The 23,317-nt window shown below is 38.9% G+C and overlaps 1 protein-coding gene across 1 annotated transcript in view; it reads right to left on the bottom strand.

The window, feature by feature from the left end:
* The window catches only part of ITGBL1 (integrin subunit beta like 1), a gene marked incomplete at its 5' end in the record, with an annotated part of 146,147 nt that extends 123,483 nt beyond the window's left edge, over nucleotides 1-22,664 (bottom strand). Inside the window, 2 exons of the mRNA XM_082784743.1 lie at nucleotides 21,133-21,344; nucleotides 22,573-22,664. Coding sequence (XP_082640869.1) covers nucleotides 21,133-21,344; nucleotides 22,573-22,664 — 304 coding nt within the window. The remainder of the gene's footprint in view (nucleotides 1-21,132; nucleotides 21,345-22,572) is intronic.
* Between the last annotated feature and the right edge of the window lie 653 nt (nucleotides 22,665-23,317).

Here is a 23,317-nt window from a genome sequence, read left to right as displayed (position 1 = left end):
TGTTCATAAGTAAGAAAATCTATTACCTCAGTATTACTTTTATCATTTCAAACATTTAATTTAAGGCTAATTTTTGTTCATATTTATTCAGCATTATATTCACTTCCAATTTTCATATTCAACAGTTCATTGTCTTCATAATTGATTTCCAATCTAAAAACCTTTCTAGTTGCACACAGACTGTTTACTGCTAATGGTCAGTGCCAATTTCAATCAGTATTTTCTTCTCCACTCATAAAGACAGCAACTTTCTCAAAAGATCCTTAAACAGCAGCACATCAGTAAGATGCAATCATCTCTTCTTGTTACAACATTGTTGTCAAATACTATCTTGTCAGGGATCCTTTTTTGAGTTAATTGAAATAACTTCCATGTATTGTCCACCTTCTATGAGAATCTCTGAGATGTATTATCTTTATTTTGTGTATTTCCTTCTAAAAGCAGGTCTGGGTGGTAAAGACTGGACATTCCCACTTCCTTACTGCAAATCAGTATTACAAATTTAGTGAGAAAATGAAAATGCTGGTGCTTTCTCCACTTCTTTTAATATTCTTGAGCATTCCTGGCTCCCAGGACCTATTTCACCTTGTCACCAAAAGCCAGATCCATTACCAGCATTCAGTGGAAATCTTTTCAGAGAAGATGGATCATGCAAGCATCACTGATGTCAGTTAGACATATTACCGATCTAGTGCTATATGCCCTAAAGACCATCCTAATATTGACTCACAAAACTTCAGCATCCCATGGTAGCAAATAAACAACTCTGGCTGTCTCCAGACTGATGCTGTAAAGCTGCTTTCCCCTTGTAAAAGGAGTGTGTTCAGTAGGTTCATAAATTTACAGTAGAAACCAATAAGCCTGGACTGCAGAGGCCAGATGTCGTTGCCCATACACTGAGCTCAGGGACTTACTCTTGACTAAAGAGCCAGTTCTCCTGCCCCAGGATAACTTAGCACACCAGCATGTGAAAGGCACACCTGCACTGATGGTTTGAACTCGTCTTTTATCCAGATTGGTAAAATTCTACTGCCGTGCCCTGAAATATACCTTACCTAAGACATTGAAACATAAAAATATCCATTATTTCTGCACACAGTTTATTTCAGTTGGTACTCCTTGTGATGTGGACCTTTGAGCCTGACTCTGCAGATGGAAGGACAGCCTCATTTAACATAGGTGAAGAAGCAAGAATTCGTGTCAGGCATTCCAGCTACAAGACTGAAAAGGCAAGGATAACAACTGCAAATAATAAATCTAGCTACGGGTAGACAGGGCAATGCAGGCATGATCTGGAATTGTGAACTCTTGGCCCAGATAGCACCCTGCCCATTCTGAGGTGATGCCTGCGCTGCTATCTCAGTCCTGGAGTCTATGCCTGGAGCCAATTTAAACCACAAGAGTGGAAGGAAAGAAAGAAAGAAAAGCCTCTCAATTCTTCAAAAGGCAGGGAATTTTTGAGCTGTGGGATACCTTCTCCAACAAAAAACATACGCAATTTTTTACAGTGTTAATGGTGGTCAACTCTTAATCTAGATGGGAAAGGGTTTGTCTGTTTGTTTGTTTGTTTTGTGTGTATGTGTTTTAATGCATGAATATACTACAGCATAGACACAATATCTTGATCATTAAACAAATCTGAGTTCCTTCACTGAATCGGTCTTCATCCTCTACCGTTTACCTAATTCTTGGTCGTTTTATTCAGCCTTTCCATTACTGAACATTCATTTTGAACTGTGAATTCCACCAGTTCCATTTATATTGTTTCTGTTGTCTTTCACATGTTTTCCTGATGTGGGGGTAGCAGTGGTAGTGTTTTCTTTATTTGTACATTAGACTGCATTAATGTGACGGATGCACTACATATACTGGATAAAAAACACTACAGGAGTAGATCTTGCTTGACTTTCCTTTTGGACTTTTCCTGGTATCAAGGAATTTATTTATTTATTTATTTATTTTTACATAGAAGGCTTTACAAATCAAAAATGTCCTAATTTGTAGGAATGTCTAGTATTTGTCTGCTTAATTTTTTACTTCAGGTATTTTAATTTAGTTTTAATAGATAATTTAACACATAAAGCTGTTTAAGCTTGTAGGTCTTTCAGTATTTATCATCTTTTCCTCTCCTGACCACATTCTGTAAGAACTAATATCTTGTAATTAAAGGGAAAGAAGTGGATGAGGGAAAAGAGTGAAAAAGTGAACAATAGATAGCAGTGAAAAGCCCTAAAATTTATCTCACTCCCAAGGCACTGTTTGACCCCAAGCTCATTTTTCTGGAACTTACCATCCATTTTGTATTTGAGATTTTGTATTATTAACAATGTACTTGACATTTGTTTTAATTAGACTGTCAATCAAGTTTACTTTTTCCATTAATTTATATTGATATCTAATATTGATGGAAAAGTAATCAGCACAGAATATTATTTTAGAGAAACTTCTCTAAACAGAATTACATTTCACTTTAGATTACAGAGCTATCCAAGGAAATAAAAGGAAGGAACCTGCTATTAAAAACTATTAATCTTTAATCAATAATATAACAAGCATTATAAATATAGGTTTTTAAAAAAAGCAACTTGCACAAGTGAAAGTCTAAGCTAGAAAGTCTTTATTTGAGTGATCAAATGAAAAGAGACATAATATATGATTCCTTGCATTACCTTAGCCATAATAATGGCAAGTATGTTCACAGTAAGAAGAGTAATATTCAAACAAGTGAGGAAACAGGTCCCAGGTAAGATGGAAAATATCCTTTTCTAAGAAAACAAGGTGAGTGATAACAGGCAGAGTTAGAATTTTTACTTAAGCGTGCTTCAGGAGAATAGACCAAAAGCATTGGGACAATAAAATACTCTTCAAATGTCAGTGTTTATTAAAATAAAGCAGAAAATCTAGAAAAACACATAACATATATTGAAAGTCGACTTTTTCCAAACAATTTTAAATGCTGATGTAGTCCTTTAAAAATGTTAATTTTTATTCATACTTATCCGTCTGACACATTTTCTAAAAGTGCTATAAGCAGCTCACACCTGCATGTATTTTCATTACTGTTCATTCAAAAGCCTGTAGTGATAATTCTGTAAAGCAAATTGTTGACTTCCCTAAAAGGAATAGTTTCTTCTGAAACTATTATCAGTATTTTTTTTTCTCTTTTGTTTGTTTGTTTGTTTTGTTGTTAAAAGCAATTAGGATTTTTGAGTATTGGAGCACTACAGAGTTTTTATTTTCCTGATCAAAGTTAGGGAAAACGTACTGTGGTGTTACTCAACTGATGTATATCTATATTCTATATTTTATTTTTTTTTGTAATCTTTATATGGAAGAACATTAAGGTACCCTTAATGGTACCTTAAAAGATGGTCCTAAAAGTAATGACTTTGTTTGGCAAGGGTCTTGCTATATTTTTTCCCTATAACCCTTCACTGCTCTATTTTTAAATCAAAACCCCATACACAGAAATCCCTGGGAGCAACCTGTCAGCTCCAGTAGTAAATTACAGAATACATTCAGTAATGCTAAAGCAAGGTTAGCAGTACTATATACCAAAAATATTAGAGAAAGGATAAGAAGAATACGAAGGTAAAGGCAAGTGGGGGGTGGGGGGGGGGGGGGGAGGAGGAAGGAAAGCCATTAAGCTGTTAAATTCCCAATGGAAATACATGGCTCAGAAATAAAAAATGAACACAAAATCTCACACTGAGATCTTATTCTGCTTTGATATATAAAGAATCATATATATATATATGTATATATATATATATATATAATATGTATTCCTTGTTTCTTAGCAGGGCAAAAAGAATGGGTTACCCCAAAACTTGCTGGCTTTTTATATGCTTACCAAGATAGCATAATAGGCCAAAAACCTGGACCTGGTATTCTCCTTTTTCTTCAGTCAAAGCCTAGACACTGTCTCTCTGGCATGGAGACATCCAGAAAGCCTGTGGGGCTCCACATTTATCACCTTCTTTCTGAGGATGAGGAGTGAAACTTTTTGATCAGATAAACACATCAAATGTACACACAGGAAAACACAGGCATACACAAGCACTACATCTTTCTAGAAAACTAGTCATTTTTTCCACAGCCCAAGGTGGGCTGCGTTCCTGTGCTTGCTCACCATCTCCAATGCAGCCAAGCAATCAGCCATCCTCTTGGGTCACCCCTGTTGACATCCTAGCTGGTCTTAGCATCACGGTTTTAGCATCTGGCCCACATGAGGCAGAGAGCTAACTCTCCCTCTTGTGCAAGGCACCCAAAGGCAAAGTGAAAAATGTTCAAAAATATTGAAATGCAAAATTTAGAAAGTTAAAAAGTTACCAAGAAAAAAAAAAAAAAAAAAAAAAAAAAGTTAAAAATCAAGCTGGAACTCATAATGAAGAGGCAATGTCAGAAGAGGCAAGAGTATCCCATTGAAGCAAGACTGCCTTGACTTAGTTACTTAGTTCCAGGGAAGAGGCAACCCTGTGCCTCCTGCTGTTGCTGCATGCATCTCTTGGTTTTCAGTTTATTCAGTTTTTACTTTACTTTTTTTCTAATTTATCATTTAGTTTATTTAGTTAGTTAGCTTATTTTTCAGTTTGTTCAGTTTTAGTTGCTGCCAAATTAGAATCACACAGCAGTAAGTTCACAGGGCTAGCCAGAACTTTATAATAAGGCAAATCTCAAGCATCTCTTCATATTTACTGAACAATGAAATATCAAGCCAGAATTAAAGGGTGTTTCTGAAAATAGTTTGAATGTGAATCACAGGATATTTTAGCAGATCAAATGGAGTAATTACAGGGTAGGAAGAACAAATAGACTGTAATAGAAAAGTGAGACAGGCAATCATAGACAAACTGTTTACTTCCCCACTGATGGATGAATAGAGCAAAGGTGGGTTTGTTATTTAACTTTTTCTGGTAGTTTTATTCCTGATGTCAGACTTAACAGACAAGCCCAGGCTGACTATTTGGAATCAATGTAGCAGATATTTTTAACACCAAACAGCCCCATGGATGTCTTCCATTACCATCTAAAATATTTTTTTTTACAGAAGGATGATAAACATTATATCCCATTTATAGAAGGGAGGATGAGACACATTAAATTAACCTGTCCCATAGTCAAAATGAGCCAGGGCAACAAGACCTTCCAATTCTTAACCCAGTTTTTAAGTAGTGTCAAAGCAGCAGGCTTTGCAAGACTGTAATCAAGTGCTAGAAAAAAATCTTCAGCCAAAGTCCTCAGAAATTGTGAATCTTGGAGTCATTAAGTCATCAGTGATGAGTGACAACACAACTTGATACAGTTGTGATGAACCATGTCACTGCTTTTGATTACTAATGGCCTCTTACTAGACACAAAGTCTGAGATAAACAGTAATTTTATGATTGGGTCCTAAGCTAATAGAGAGAAGAGTTTTCTTTTCTTTTATTTGAATGATGAAATTTTCATGTTTGTTCCTTCAGGGTTTTTTGTTTTTGTTTTTGCTTGATGAACCCTTAAGGTCCTACAGCTTCAAAAAATGATCAATTGCAGGACTAAGTGAGTCTCTATTCCCCTGCTTTCTGAGGACCATGTATCATGTATCACCTTCCTGCATTTTCCCAACAGGAAATGCCCAACAGTTCATCACGTAGTTCACAGAGAAACCCAGAAATAATCAACCCAAACATTTAGTTTATATTCAATAGAAAATGCCAAGTCTGATAGAGGCTTAAGTGGTCAGAGAAACAAGACGAACATTAAGTTATCTAGGGCAGATGGACTGACTCCGTGCTAATGAGATAGGATGGACTACCTAATTATCAGCCCTTCCTTAAAAGACAATTGAAGACAAAAATATTATTTTCTGCATCTTTATCTCAAGGGTTGCTTTTCTCTGATTTGAAGTACAGAGCTTTAAAAAACAGTTCTCAGGATAAAAGTATTACACTTTTAATATAGAAAATGGCAAAATAAATTGGTTTGGTTTCATAACCCGTCTCTCCTCATGTCAAAAATTATTTTTAACAGTTGCTAATTTTTATTAAATGAGTCAGATGAATTAAGCACTATTTCAGCAGCAGTTCACCCGTACTTCTTTTGAGTCTTTTTAGCTTGACACATAGATATATTTTGACTTTATGCTTTGATGACACTGAGTAACTGATCCTACTTTGAAGCTGGCCCTGCATTTAACAGGAGGCTGGGCCAGATGAGGTCCACAAGTCCCTTCCAATCTAAGTCATTCTGTTCTAAAAGACTGGCTGTGAACCAGCCCAATCTTTCTGTTTTCACAATTTAACCAATGCTGTTAGAAAATGATGGTAAAAAGGAAGAGCACTGAGACTGGGCAAGCCTTACTTTGTGATGGTGTATACACAGGCAAAAAAAATGTATTACCATCTGTTTATATCAGGACTGTATTCATTTCTTTTCTGTCAAAACTTCTGCTTGAGATAACTAGCACTTTTCACAAAAGTCAGAGAAAAAAAACTGACTAATTGTGACGTGATGGATTTTTGGTTGGGAGTACAGCTGAATTTCAGAAACAATAACTGAAACTCCCCTTTTGACGATGAAGGTGAGTCTGTCTCTAGCAGAAGCATGCAACAGAATCAGAATTGTGACACAAGGATAGCTACAGTTGATAGCAATGGTAAGAAGAGCTTGAAAATTCTAAGTACAGCTGATCTTAATATTCCTGACGTTCGATTTTCCTAACCCTATCATTTCTGCTGCCAGAAAAACATATGCCTATGCAACCTCTGCTACTTGCACCTGAATCCCTTCTGTATGTTCTAACTTCACCACAACCTCTACAAGCACCACATGTTTTGCTGGCAGGCAAGTAATGAGGAGAAATGAATGTTGTTTCTAATAGTTAATAGTAACCCTATGCCTATTCATTTCTTCCTTGTTTCATCTTCTATGATGAAACATAGGAGAACGTGTTCATGATGAAACATGAACATCCTGCTCATCCTCTAGGATGAAGAGTTGCCTCTAGGCATTCTCTGTACTATTTGTTCCAATACCAATGTTTCTGTCAGTTTACTGACTCTGTAATTTTTTATAGGATTATGAGGACCACATTTCATTACTCAGGAATCAAAATATATCTCTTGAAAGTTCATGACAATACTGGTTTAAAACACTTACAGAGAGAAGCCCACAAACCTCAGAAGACTGTGCAGCTGTGTATCACTTTTTATGGATTTACTAACTCCATGTTTGTAAATCATCTTGTTAGGGTCTTAGTGCAAAACAGCAAAACTTACCAAATGTCTCAACCATGTTAAACTACAGATGGAAACATGTTTAAGAGAAAACAGAATTTGTGAGTTGGGCTGATATAAATGGTATGTAGTACTCTGTCTTCAGAGAGCATTGTGTAGCGTATCTTATCATTAGGTGTTTGGAAAGTAGCTGAAAAAAATTGACTGAAATCTGAATACATCACTAGGACAACACCTTGCAAATAGAAACGGAAAAAAAGTTGTTTCAAGACACATTTATAGACCAAGTAACTCTCAGCAGAGCTAATCTTGTTATATTACCTTTAGAAATGTTTGAAAGCCAGGTAAATCAAAGAGCACCTTTGGCCAAAATACATACTCTACCAACAGAGAAACTACACAGGAACAGCAGAACATATGGTACTAAAGGCTTTATGGATGCTGATAGTCCATTTACAATACAAAGCGCCTTTGTTTTTAATGTTTACCTATCAAAACCATGGAAAATTCAATCTGACTTTACCCTGATGTTTCTCTATAGCACCTAGAAGCATGATTCTAGGAGTTTAGATGGTGATGCACTATTCATCATGTAGCATCACTGCATTTGAACCAGAACCAATGTTCTGATTTTCAAACCTAGAAGTTTCAAAAGCTATGATGCAGGCATTGTTTTTAACCGCTTATTTTACATATTTCAGTACTTTGGGTGGGGACAAAACTAACTTTTTTTGTTTGTTTGTTTAAATTGCACTTCTAAGTACATATATTGTCACAAAGCATGCTAAAGTGCTTTTAGCATTGAAACGCCACTCTGGAAGAAGCAATTACCCTGGAAAAAAAAAATGAAGACATTGAACTATGTTCATTTCCCTGCTCATTTCATTTTAATGCCAAAACATATCTTGTAATGCCAATACAATATGTTTCAACACAGCATTCAAACAAATCATCTTTTTTTGGATCTCTCCCACATATTTTCCAGAGTTCTGTCTTGTCTATCCAAGTGTCTAAAACAGGATTTTCCTGCCTAGCCGTTTGCCTGGAAAGCTGATAGTATTTACCTATCGATTTTTGGCATCTGCCAGTGTAGTCTCCCCTTCCACATGCACAAGGTCTTTTGTCTCCTTCACTTACAGGCTGAATAAAACCATTGGGTTAGGAATTTGGTCAATGTTATCATCACAAAATTAGTTCAGTATTTAAAAACTGTGGCTGCTATGGCAGACCTACATTTTCCTGCTCTGAGGAACACTTTGTACTGCATGTATTCTCATACATTCCAGCTGCTGCTTGTATATGAATTCTTAACATTTGTTTCCAACCTTCAAACCTTTTCTTCCTCTCACTTCACCACATTAAATTTCCTGCATGCATTTAGATTCTTTCTCAGCCAAGCAATAAGCCACAACAGAGTGGAATTCTTGGCTGCTGATGCTTGCCAGAAGGTGTGAGGAGGTATGCAGCCAGCGTAATGCTCAGTCTGATCCATTTTTGAAAAAGGATTTAAAAATTCAAACTGACAGTTCAGAATATAAACAAAAGATTGAGTTTTTGACATTGCTATGAAAAAAAAAAAAAAGAAAAAAAAAGAAAAAAAAAAAAAAAGAAAGAAAAAGAAAAAAAAAAAAAAGGAAAGCTTAAGAAAAGCAAGTGCATATTATAAAGGCATCAAGTAGATGACCAAATGAAATGGTAGCTTTTAGGTAGCAAAGAGCCTCTGTACATAGTGACATTAAAGGAGGGACAGAATTAGAAAAAAAATTGTCAGAAATAATATATGACTCACTGAAAGGCATTTAAAGCCATTTATGTGACTCACACAGGGAGGAAAGACAGGGCAAAAGGGGAAAGAACAGAGCGTATGGTGGGATTGTCCATAATGCCAAGGCACAACGTGACTCTTTAACTCTGGCCTTCATCACTACACCTGTGAGGTGACGATGCTGTTGTGCAGCACAGATGGAGCAACACCACCCTCTAAACTACTGTCTTTTCTTTGGAGGCTACCCTAAAACAAAATACTTTTAAGTACCACAAAGTTACTTGCTTTTATAGAATATACAGTCTAGAATTGCAGGTATTTCTGTTATAGCAACTTCTGAAACCACTGATTCTCAGCAGCAACAAACAGAAAATGCCATTATATCAGCAAGGACATACAGCTCCATGGAGGGCTTGCCTAAAGGGGTGTAGGGGTGTCTTCAGCCCAGACACTGGGCTGAAGGAAAAGTTAAGCAGCAAAGTTTTCAATTTTTTGGAAGCAAGAGAAAAGAAGTCTGAAGTGGGGGTGTGGAACTGCCCACTTCCTTCCTACAAATGTGAACAAGAAGCATGATGAAGACCACACGCTTGGGCGATGCAGGAGGACCAACAGTGGGAAAGAAGGAAGAAACCTTTATACAGATCTGCGCTCAGATTACCCTGTGTATAACTGGGTGCTTTTAAGGTGAAAAAGGGCATGGTAGGCACAATTCCCAAATTCCCACTGTTATGACAGAAATCAGGTTGATACAGGTGTTGTACCCCCATAATGCAATATCTTTTGCTGGGCCATCCATCTGGATAATGTTTTCAGCTATCATCACTGGGTGCAATTCATTGCTGTCCAAATATAATGAGCATTTTGGGGGGTATAATTTTGTGTAGAGACAATATAAGGAATGCATATCCCTATACCAGCACTTAAAAAAAAATGGTCTATGTCTATAATTTTATTAGCAATGTAATCCTACTTGCTACCCTTTTTCATTATCTGACAAAACATTTTTACATATTTACTTACAGTGAAAAATACAGAACAGATGTGGTTCCTGTTTAAGTAGGAATTAAGTTATTTGCTGTTTAATGGGTCCAAAAAGGATAAGGAGCTTCTAGAATATCATTTTGGTCATGGTATGCATTATCCTACAGTAGACTGCATGGCAACAATTCACTTTCCCTAACTGTTCTGTACATTTTGCCAATTATCCACAAAGTCAGTGGTTAACTAAGAATGTATCTAGCTAAACAAGACCTATATATATATATATATAAAAAAAAAAGCTTCTGTTTAATGCTTCCAGTGCTTCATTACCATCAAATTACAAAAGTTGGATAAAAAGTTTTTCCATGGCTCCCAACTCATTACAGAAGTCAATCCACCACCTATCTCATAAATTACTTCTCATTAATTTCTGCCTCTCTGTTAAAATAATGTTTACACTTTAAACAAACAATCTTGTCCTCAGGATTGTTCTTGCTTAGAGACTTGGTAGTTGTCATTTAAAAGTGTGGTCACACAAACTGGAAACAGACATCTGTGTTTTGTAAAGTACTATAAATACTGCAAAAGATGAAAGTTCATAGGCTTAAGGGATTAAAAACAATGGTTATGCATCCCTTTCAATAAATTATTGCAATTTAGAAACATAATAGCATGACTAAAACTCTCATTATACTACCGCGGATCCTCCTCACTAAAGCAGAGCACCAGGCCAGAGAACTGACTTCACAGCAGCATCAAAGAAAATCAGCCTCAAAGAGACCTCTGGAAGTGATCATCTGGTCCACTTCTGTGCCTGGAGGCACAAACGAGTGTGTGCTTATCACTCCTGACAGATATTTGTGCAGCCTGCTCTTGAACCACCCCTCTTGACAGGGATCCCACAGTCTCCCTCAGACAAGCTTTTTTACTGTGGGCAGGAAATGCCCTCACTGGGGGATTAGAAAAGTAATACATAAGTAATTTAGAGTAACTAGACTAAATTCTAAAATTTCAGGCCACCAGGTCCAGGCAGGGAAAAGGGGGAAAGCTGGGAGAAATTACGACACAGTGGTGTACACATGATTTAAACCTATTTTAAGAATTCAGTGGTTTAGCATCATTTCCTACCAGGAGTTTCTACAACTGAACAGCACTTACATGAATAAAGCATGAGCTAACATAGAGTATTTAATTTCATACAACTGTGGTTAACTTCTACAAGTCTGTGAATACACAAGGCAATTCAGCTCACCTTTGAGGCACACCTTCTCCAGGAAAGCACAGTCCCAAGACACAGGCATGACAGTAGAGGTCACTGAGCTGAGAAAGAGCCACAAGGAATTGTAAAGAGAGCCAAAGTGGCTCAAATGTCCACCCAGGTCTTCACAGAAACTGTTCTTTGACGAGCCAGAGGAATAGATTAGGAAACCTAATTTAGAGCACTGCCAAGGAATTGGGCCAGATAGAGACCACCCAAAACGCATAAAAGACTTGGAGAGCTGGGAGTGGTGGCAGGAAGAAACAATTTGGCAATCAAAGATAGGCAAAATGTTCAGACTGCAGTTAGCAATCACTGTTTGTACAGAAAGTAGAGGAAAAATCAAGACACCACCCGAAACCCTTAAAGTCAGCGGACAATAGCCCATCAGAAGGGCTAGAGAAAGTACACGCTTGTTTGGAAAGAGACTGGTAAATGAAGACCCACGTTGAGTAAATTCATTTTAAAAACGAACTATGAGTACATTTATTAGGGACCTGTGAAATAAAATTAAAACTCTGCCTACTGTATTATTTAGATATAGCTTCCAAGATACTATCCCACAAGAACTTAATTCAAAAAATTCCCATGTGATATCCCTCTTTGAAACCGCCTATGGAGAAATCGTACTATCTTCTCTGGGTACTATCTGTAAATAAAAATTCTTCTAACCTTCATGTAAGGGTCACAGATACACATTTAAGCAATTAACAGTTGAAATTAAAATGGAATTTGCTTATTTGCAAAACAAAACCCTACAGAACTCGTATACAAAAGCATTAAGATTGTGAGGAGAAAGGGGATTGACATTTAGCCTGTTCATCTAATTACAAAATCTTAATCTTATTGTGACTTTCCAAATCAGCAGACCACTTAATAAAACTTGGGATAGTTCTGTCACTGTAACTGATTCCTTAATTAATACAGCAGAGTTTAACTCTGAAAGAATTATGTTTTCATTTATTAGAATGCTTTCATACAGAAGTCTCATTTCTGCTAAATCCAAGTCTGGAGACAAAATATTTCAGTAAACGTCCTGTCAAACTACCTCTGAGTAACACGTAACTCCTTATAGCAGTACAATACACAGAAGAAGACTTAAAAAAAAAAAAAAAAAAAAAAAAAACACATAAAAATGTTGGTGAGATTAAAAGCATTCTTAACCTTGGAGATTTCATCATTATTATTATTTTACTATTACCATTTGCAAGTAAATGACATGGTCTGTACGGTACTGCTGTGATATTTGTCTGCTATTAACTGGAGATTCTGGTCAAACAAAGGAAGGAAATGTTTAGAGACCAATTCTCTGTTGACATAACTGTATTGATTTCATTAGACTTATGGCAGAAGAAAACATAGGCTTCTGTTTAGATAGGAAAAAAAAAAAAAAAAAAAAAAAAAAAAAAGAAAAAAAGCTATATTTGCTTTTATTAAAACATATTTTAACCCAAATAGTAGAGAGGAGTGACAGGATCCACTTCTAAATCAAATAAAGTGTATGTCTCAGGTTTGGTAATTTTGCCAATCCCATCTCCAATAATTTTTTTGTGTGTGTGTTTGTGCATCACATACACAAAGCTAGAAGGAAATTAAGCATTATAAATCTTGAAAAGAGCTTGTACACTTATTTTTTACTGTGAAACACAAATTTATGCTGCAGTTAAGTCTCTTTGTTCAACAGAGACCACAGAAAAAAAAAAAAAAAAGGAAAGCAGTTTAAAACCAATGCCAATGATATACTGATATACTCCTACATTTCTCTTCTATGCTTCAATTCATTAAGCAGTCTTCATGAAAAAAGGCAGTGGGAAATTCTCCAGCCCCTCTATGTAATATGATGCACTAAAGCCCAAACTGGGCCTGGGAACGAGCAAAAGATTTTGGGGAAAGGGAAGAAATGTCCACTGTATCATGAGCTGGTGAAGGAACAAGTTTCTCAGAGTGCCTCGTTTGGGGTAGTTCTCAGATGGGTTTTCATTAACAGATGCAGGAAATACAGAGCTCAAATAGTTCTCCAGGGCATGCCAGGCTTATGAAGTTAAGTAAGATCTGGGCCAGCTAAGACTAATATATATATATATAAGAAAGGACAATTGTAAAAATGAAACTTGGACACTCCGCTTTAAATAAAAAGGATTTCCACAAATGCAAACTGTATGTGAACCCACATAAATGGAGAGCAGCTGTATTCAGTTGCAATTGCTCCTATATTCTCAATTCACATCCAGAGAAAGTACCCTTTCTGGAGCTGATGGGCAATTTTCTTGCAGTGATAGCTGTCAGCTGGATCTGTTCCTAAAGTCAAACTGGGAGTTGTGCTTTATTACACTTGCTGTGTTTGTGATGAGGACTATCTGTGGGTGAAACTGGAAAAAGAACAAAACAAAATTATTTCAAAAGATGGTCACTGGAAGTATCAGTCTTACAGAAGTACTCCAATGAAGTGCTTCAAGACCACTTTATGATTTTAAATACATTTGTTACCGGTTATCCACTTTCCACAGAATTTACCTGACTACAAAAGCAACAGACAAAAAGCAAAGTACATTTGCAATACTGACTTCTATGACTCTATAACAGAAGGTCTCAGACTTATCGCTGAAAGTCAGACCGCAGCTGTACAACTCATTCATTGCTGCTACTCTTTCCAGTTTAAAAACTGCTGGAATAACTTTCCCCCCAGGAACACAATGCTGTGACCAGGTGCTCCAGATGCAACATCTGCTGCCACATGCAGCTGCCAAGGCAATAGTGCTTGGCTGCAACATTTTCCACCTCATAAAGTTATTACTCAGTTCACTAAGTTCCAGACCAATGTCAGAGTTGGCATTCCTGGTCACTTTCCCCATAAAAAGCCCCAGGTACGTCTCTGAAGACTCCGGCTGCCACTCGTCAAGCCATCAATGAGAAAATACCTTGGATTATATCACTACTGCTTCTCCATTGGACAGACAGGTGAAGCAGGTCTTAGGAGATTTAGGAACTGCTGTTTCATGAAAGAGGACAAGTGCAACTGCAATTAACTCTTCTGAAGCTTTACTCTTCATCATATGAGAATGTGATCATATAACTGCTTGAGTTGGTGTTTCAGCCCACTCCCTATGTACCACTTCCCAAACCTCTGCGTATAAGGACCCCTCCCTCCCCCCCCCCCTTACTAGGAAAGGAAGTTTTGAAACAGCCTTTTAAAATACTGTTTAAAGAACATTATTTTCAGTATGTAGTCATGCTTGGAACAGGAGTGAAGGAAAGTACACCTCTGGGTCTGGATATGTGTCTTTCAATCTAGTGTTATTACTATGAGAAGAAATTGCAAATGGTTTGGGCCAAAAAAAAAAAAAAATCCCCTAGAAGAAATCTTTCAGTAGAAAAATCTTTGTAGAGAAAGTAAAAGCCAAAAAAAAAAAAAATCTAATTCCAGCTCCTTCACTTTTGCCCTGTTCTTTACAGCCCTTCCAGCTCTGAAGGGAATTTGCAGTAATACAGCTGTGATATACCACACAGGTCTCCCTCCATCATACACTTGATTTAAAACATTGATAAATTCTGATACCGAATATATACTTTGGGCTCTTTCGTGGCATGGAAGCCAAGCAAGCACCAGGCCTTTTTAGGCCTAAATTGCTTTTACTCTTGGGATGTAGCTAGCATAGTGTTCCTTCCTCCCAAAAGGCTTACGGAAACTTTTAAAATCAGAAATCTGTTCCCTGACAGGACAAACTGACTGGGAACACCTACACTAAAACGTCTGCTGCCCAGTAGCAGAAGCAATGGAGGGTTTGAAGCCCCTTGCCGTACCAGCGATCAACACTAAAACTTAAAATAAACAGAGAAAATCTTACCAATCCAGTCAGTTCATCTGACAAAGGCTGTCATAAGAACAATTCCTGAAACCATCCAAGGCTGAAGCAGGTAAGATCACTTCTGTCACATTAAGTGCACCATTTATTATTTATCATCCACCTTTTCTGTTAGTGAAAATGAAACGCAAGTGTTCATAAAAGAGCTCAGTCTGTGAAAGCAGTTTTGTCATAAAGAGCATGCTTTCCAATTAAAATAAAGAAAGGACTGAAGTTCTTTATCAGCCCATGAATAGCATAAAAATTCAAACCCACTTCAGAACACTTATTTACATTGTCAAAACTTGCACAAAGGTTTGCTTTTTCTCTGCAACAGACAAGCTTGCCAACCTAGCCTGAAGAAGGGTGAAAGGTGCAGGAGGTGCTGCTCTCATCCCCACTTTGCTGTTGGCGATAGCCTGAGCGGCTGAATTCCAGTCCTGTTACAGTCTGTGAAAAGCCTCTCCTTCCTCCTACCCATTGTACTCACTTTTATTTTTTAAATTAGCACACATTTTCCGTGAGTAATATCTGCATATAAGTGCTTTAGTTTGAAAGGCACTGAAGGTGCTTGAAATGATGGCTAGGCATTCAACAACAAAGCCTTTATTAAGACACTTTCAGAATGCCTCCCTTCTTGAAATCTCACTCGCAGTGTCTCTGTCTGAGCTTCTTCCTCATGCCTCACTTGTCACTGCCATTAATGCTCACGCTGCATTTGGAACTACAGCAGCTGTAGGTGTATCCAAGGCTGCTTGACTTTACCTACATCAGGTACCAACAGGATAACGCAGTGTGCTTTGTAAGCCTGCCTAGGACAACATGCACTTAGCAAGGCGACGAGCCCACACTGCAGTCTGTGCTATCACAATTTCACTCCTACTAGAATCTGGAGGGCCTGCTTTGAATTGAATGCATATGCTATTATCACACCTACAAACCCCTGCTCCAGAGAAATGTCACTTGAAGCCAATTTCTGAAATCCAGGCTGTGGCAAATCAACTCAGAGAAGGATTGTAACCTCTGTTTTTGACGGTAGCCTCCTGTCCTGATGTTACTTTAGCCATTTTAGGAGGCTGTGTCCCAAGTGATCATATGTGCCACAGCTGAATCTTGACAGAGAAAAGGCTTAGACCTGTTCTCAAAATTTCACTCTTAAATCAATCAGCAATCAATGCAGGTCACAGATGGCTTTTCTTCCCATTTTAAGCAAGAATAAAAAACCAGCATCTCACACCTCACTTCAATAGGAATACAAAGGTACAGTTGCTTGAAAACTTCCGACTCAACTGAGACAGCTCTGCCTAAAAACATCATTCAGCTTTCCCGCAAAGAGCATCAGCTCAAAATGTTCTTTAAATTCCATTCTCAATTTTCTACTTATCTCCAAGAGATGTATCCAATAAACTTACATAGATGCATAACTACATATTACAGCAATACTTTAATTCAGATTCATCTTGTATTTCTACATCTGTTCCTTGTCCATTTAATTTTTCACTTGTGTTCTCTGCATAATTTAGCTTGTATCCTGAAGCCTTACAGAGTGGAAAATAATTGTACTGTTATCTTTCTGTCCTTCACATAACTATGATAGCACTTCTGGCTGTGAAAAGCTACGACTGACACTGCCATTACATTGCTGAACTAGTCCTCAAATAGGTACAGCATTTACAGCAACTAGAGCTTCAGAGAAAGAGTCAGAAAAATCTTCCACTGGCCTGAGCAGAGACAATGAAATTCCCACAGCAACTGCTTATGGCAGTAAATCATGCAGTGCTACTATTATTCAGTAGTTGTGAAAAGTACTTCAGTTTGGAAGGGGGAAAATGTTGTTTATCAAATCTTAAGAACTATGGAAAAACAGAGGTGCTCAATTAGTTATGAGCAAAGAGGATCCTTTCCTTTACATTGCACTCTTTCTTTCTGCTGTCACAGTCGTGCCTACCCCTTGATCTCACTAGCTATGAGCAGTGAAATCATACTCTGTCATGTTCCAGCTGGCAATTTCCACAGTCTGTTCTCTAGGAACACCTAGAGTGCTCCCACTCCAGTTGGCTACAGGCGTCTATGCTTAGTTTACTTTTTCTATCTTCATTAATCACAGGCACATTAGAAAGGATTAACTAAAAAAAAAATCCATTAAAATTGATTTTCCTCTATTCTGAATACCAAAGAAAAATAGGTGTCAAGCAGCTGTTTGATGGGAATTCATTCCACATTCCATTTTCCTTTGCACACAACACAGGCTCTGCTTATGTTAAGAAAGCCTGAGGCAATATGAAACTGTCTAAGGTTAAAACTACTATTTGAAAATAAACAGCATCAAATACACTGTCTGCCCTGAATGAAGCATAAATGCTTTGGGATTATGATTCATTGTCTTGCAGTCTTCCTACTCTTGTCTTCTCCTTGAAAACCAACAGCAAATGACAAAATAAAGATGTCACCAACATTGCAAAGAAAATTACAGTATTGGGACTTTTCTCTCCTCTGCATTCCATGAGCAGGCAGACAAAAAGGCAGACAGAAAGTCCACTGAGGAGGATAGAGTACCCAATGACTCAAGACTCCAGCACTTTGTTTCTCCGTTCTTCTTTTCTAACTCCTTGAAAAATCACCTACTGCTTTATCAATCTTAGTGGGATAAAAGAAAAAACTGATCACTATCCCCTCCAAAGGACCTGGAAACATCTTGGAAGGGAAATACAGCAGGAAAGTGTCAAGCAAGGGAGAGTGAAAGGACAGAGAGAGACATTTGTATCTGCTTTTCTTCATTACTCATGGCATAATTTATTTTCCATTGTGATAAGAAAAAGCAACAGATAAACAGATGGGCATCTCATCTATCTTCAGGCTTTCCCTCCTTAGAATATGGGTTTCCAACAAGTGGTCCAGAAAGCAGATCTGACCCAGAAAGTGCGTTGAAGATAATGAGCTGCATACTGAGCAACTGAGTATTTTGTTTAGCTTGGGACAGGAGATGGAAATTAAAGTATGTCTGAACTGATTGGCAGGGAAACACCAAGATAACTGTCCTTGGCTCTAGTGACACAGACAACTCTGTCTGTCCAACTCAGAATATGAATATCACCAGTGATTAGACATCAGTCACTTGAAAAAGTCATCATTCTGTCAGGGTGAAAAGTGGCTCATTTGAAACAACATTCATCTCAAATATCGTGGCTCTCTAGAGGAATATTCAATTAGTGTCCAGAAGTTCTGCATGTGGTACCACTCGGCAGCTATTGTTATTGCAATCATCAGGAGAGACTAGCAATGAAATAGCACAGTAGATATCAAATTAAAAATAGAGAAAAGAGAAGCAAAAAATAAAACAGGAACAGAACTTCGGTAAGATACTTTGGCTATTCACCTAAAAGGAATATAATTTCATAACTGAGTCCTTGCCTCTAAAAGGCAAAGAAACAAAGGCATGTCATACATAGGAAACCACCTTGATGACCTAATATTAAGAAACATCAGAAGATACTGTTCAGTGAATGCTCAGTCACCGTCAACACAATTTTTCTTTCTGCTGAAACATATTGAATTTGTTTAAGAGTGGTGAAATACAGTAACAGAAAAGATTTCTCGGGATGCTTGAGTTGTAGATTCACACAGTGAATTAATGTAATAGTGGTACCAGTGCAAAGTTTGCTCTCAGAATATGAAGACAAGAATGTGAAATTCCCCATACTTGGCATACACACAAGGATTGGTATATTAAAACTGAAATATTGACAACATTTCTCTGATGTGCCATGCAACAAAATTACAGGATAGTTAGGAAGATAAATGCAGTCATGCTGGTCTTTGAGGATCAGTGTCTATTGATGCCAACCACATGACAAGGCACTACTCCTGAAACTTTGCCTTTGGGTTTTTTTCTGGGGGGAATGAAAGGTTGTTAGTCATCAACATAAGGACCAGCCTCCTGCCAGTTCCAGTAGATGTGACCATCTCTTCTATTATCCTCTTCTCCCATATGGACCCATCCTAAAGCTAACTATCTGGAAATGTGTAAGAGGATGGTGAGCACAGCCTGGAAGCAGGATTTCCACTGGCTGGATCCAGACTCTGCTTCTCAGCCCTGAAGAAGTTACCTGTGATCTGCTCTCCTGCAGTGCAGGTTAACCCTGGACTCCAACAAAGTCATATGGACTTTCAGCACCAGTGACAAAAATAATAATAATAATAATAATATAAGCTGAACTAGCAAAAAATTAAGTCCTTAGCAGCCGTTTCCCTCCCCATAACTTTGTACTGATTTTTTTTACTGCTTTCTCTGCAGAGAAGTGAATTTTAATTATTTGACATCTCAGTGGTAATGCTGTTTCCATACTCCAACTAGAAAAGGTGACAACTACAAAAACTGCTTTTTAAAAACACATTTAATCACTTAACATTTGCATCTTTAAACTGATGTGTAAAGTGCTACACAAAAGCTAAATATTGTTAGAAATTTCTTGATTTTGTTTATCCTGTCAGCACTCCTTCCCATCAAAGCACTGACAAAAGTTTCAGCCACTGCTCATGACATTAACAGGAACAGAACAGTTGAGATTGCAGTACAGCATTAAAATTGGAGGAGCTTTCAGTTTCACTTCATACAATTCCCCCAGCAACAATGCCAAGCATATTGAAATCACAGCACTGATCAGAAAATTCACCTTTGGGACAGCAAAGCACTGACATGAGCAGTGGTCCTATGATATTTGTTATGTAACTGGGCTTACATTGCTGACTGGAGAGTCTACAAATCAGTTTCTCCATAAAACTCTGAAGTCATAGGTGCCAAATACAAACATTTTTCTTATAATCCCATTCTTGATCTTCTCATGTTATTATTGGACTTATTCTTAGCTACATTGTTGCTAAAATAAGTTGCTCTTTTTTTCCTACAAAATTTGCCAAACCCACTGCTGGAATGCATTTGTATTATCCTCTTGCTAGCAGAATTCCAGTAACATTCCCATTGACCTAATTGCAGTTTTTGGCTTGAAAAATGACACGTTTATGTGAATCTGGTAAAGCTGTTTAAGCAGGGACACTAGAAATGAAGTGTCCATGTGGCCCCTTTCATCAAGTTCCAGACTGAATCCCCTGAGGAATGTGATGGCATTTCTTCTCCCTGTTCTTTTCTAAAATCCTATTCTAAGCTGCTTTAAAAATATGTATATATCAAAAATCTGACAGAAATAGACCAGAAACTTAAGTAAAGACAGCTGGAAAGATGAAAGAGTGATAATGTTTAGATGCAAACCAAGCGATGCGTCCCAGCAACTGGCAGCGACTAAAATCTGTCCCAGAAATGTACGTTATTTCATCTGCCATTAAAGAATACAGTGTCAGCGGGGAAATCTCAGAAACCGCAACACAATTACATTGTTTTAAGTCTCTGTTTGAAAACATTATCTCTACTGGAGAAAAAGCATTTTATATATATACCCATAGTGTGATACTGTTACAGCAAGCCTTCAGGTAAAAAATTACAGGACAAAAACGATTGCTCAGCAATAGTTTAAGGCCTTGGTAGATACTGCACACTATTATTAGGTGAGCGGTTCAAATGTGGTAATATTACATGGAAAAAAAAAAAAAGAAAAAAAAAAAAACACAAACAAGCAGTATTACATCCCACACTAGATTCTAAACACTGTCTGCAGAGTCTCCATACCAATGATACTTCTACTTCTGCCCTTGCTGCTAAAAAAATGCGTAAAGTCACATTTCATGGCAGAGACAGTGCCTTTGACTTAGATCTTTTAATCTTCTTGGATGTGCCGACAACCCCCCATTCAGAGTTTCCCCACTTTCCTCTGTTATGAAGCTCTGTCCAAAAGATCTGAATTAGTGGTTAAAAAGATCCTAAATTATGGTTGTACTTGATGATCCTGAAGGTCTTTTCCAGCTGATATGATACTGAGATTCTATGATCCTATGGTCCAGGGATGCATTCATAGCTATGTCTCTACTGTATCTTCATTCTGTGTTCCCAACATATTTCTGGTTATGACACGTATTCATAATTTTCTAAAGCGTCAGTCACCCCAGTGGCTTCCTTACCTGCACAGATCTTCCCGTCATAGGTCTCGCACACCCAATCATGGCACTCGCACAGCGGACCGTAGTATTTGCCGGCCTCCGTCACTTGGCAGATGCAGACTCCACAGTCGCACCTGCCCCTGCCGCTGCACAGCTGCCCCCCAGGGAAGCGGCACCTGAGCTCTGCCTCGGCCCGGGACAGGCGGCATGCAGCAGGACTGCCCAAAGCGCTCCTGAGGAGGACAGCAAAGAGGAGAAGCTGTAGTCAAAGCCAAGGGCTGTGGAGGAAACCACCCCGCTGTCAGGACTTCACCTGTTCTCCAAAGCCCTGTTTTTAACACTACAGCTTTGTTTATGGTTGTAAACTACTACTTGCCTCAAATCACCCAATTTTCTTCCCTTTCATCAGAAATCTCGTTGTTATGTGCAGGAATGCTTATGCTGTATTGTAATTGCCATGTTAAACTGCAATAGGCTCATCATTTTCATTACGCCTATCTGGTATATATGCATATACACATAGAGTTTGATTATCTACCATGAAACATTTTGATTTGAATTATCCCAAAAGCTTTAAAAATGACATATACATCCAAACATTTAGGCACTGTAACTGGAATACAGAATACCAAAAAGCAAGCCTATGATTGATTCTACTAGAATATATTTGAAAAAGTAATCCTTTTGCAGTCTTCTGTCTGTCAGATAGAGAGGATCTATGCTTTCATCCAAACAGAAACAGAAGTAATCACTGACTTCCATGTAAAAGTATAGTTAGTGGTTATGTTTTTAATAAATTCAGGAGAATCCAGATGTGAGACCTGGATTGTACCATGCAATGGAGATCAGGACTTGCAGGACATACACAAGGAAAATCAACATTGCCTCATTAGGATCAGGATTACAGGAAAACAAAACAAAGGACTGGCCAACTTCAGGTGCCAAAGACAGGTGTTCACAGCGCTAGGGAATGCTGAGGATCCAGGTTAGTACTTCTCAGACACTAGATGTTACATGCTTGAGAGCAAAATTGATGCTGGCTGTAAGCACAGACAGGTGCTGGCCCTGGTGGAGGCAAAGAGCAAAGGGAAAAACACCCCGCTGTGCTGACACATGAAGATGCAGGAACACGCATGGATTTGTGGTTAGGCTCTCGCTCTACTCAGGCAGCAGGATTTGGCAGCTTGGGTACAAGCAGCCATCAACATCCAACTTTTCCCCACTTTACTGCACAAAAGATCTCCATCTCAGACAGGAAACACCTCATGGCAACAAAAAGCCCTGACACCCTTACGACACCCGTCCATGCCCTCCTCAATCCCAAGCACCTTCCCTGGGTGCCACAGGGCACCAGGCGGGGGCAGAGCTCACAGATCGCCTCTAACATGCCCTCCGCACCCTGACCCCAATTTGTCAGGAGGGTGCCAGCCCCCCTCATGGTCACTTCATAGCCACACTTACCTCAGGGACGGAGGGGCGGCGGGGCGCAGGCCAGGCAGGGAGGTGACCGCCACCACCAGCAGTGCCAGCCCCGGCAGTCCCCGTGTACACATGGTGCCGGGCTGCGTTCCCACTGCCTCCTGCGGACAGATGGAAGGACAGACAGACAGACAGAGCCGGCGGGTGTGCAGAGAGCTGTTAGCTGGGCAAGCCCGGCTCCAGGGCTGCTCCCCCCGCGCCGCAGTGGCGCTGATTAGCTGCCTGGGAGCTGGATTTGGGCAGCGCTCTGGGAGGGAGGCCGGTGCCAAACCCTGAAGTTTACAGTCTAAGCAGGGGAGTAATTAGAAACAGTTGCGCAGCCAGATGGTTTATTTTGATGTTTTAAAAGTGGCCCGTGCGCAGATGTGAACGAACTGTCTCGGTCTCAAAGCTCAGGCACCGTAAATATTTGAGGTATGCGTATCCCCGCGTCCTTTGATAGATGGCTGTTTGGGATAAGTGCTGCGAGGCTGTCAGGGAAACATGCACGGCTGAGGTGTTGTCTGTAGGGACTACAGAGAGGACAGGATGGGTGATCCCTAGAGGCCCGGGGCTGAGTGGCAGCAAGCCCGGGCCTGGGTGCCAGGGCTACCTGCTGGAAGCCTCACCCTGTGCCATGCCATGGGCTGGCACCTGGCTGGGTGACCCTGAATAAAACATCCTGAGCGAGCTGAAGCACCACACCTCATTAAAACACAGCACAGTGCTGCATCACACCAGTGGGTGG

Source organism: Aythya marila (assembly GCF_965140915.1).
Source record: "Aythya marila genome assembly, chromosome: 1".
Lineage (NCBI taxonomy): Eukaryota > Metazoa > Chordata > Aves > Anseriformes > Anatidae > Aythya > Aythya marila.
This window is presented reverse-complemented; position numbering and strand designations above follow the sequence as displayed.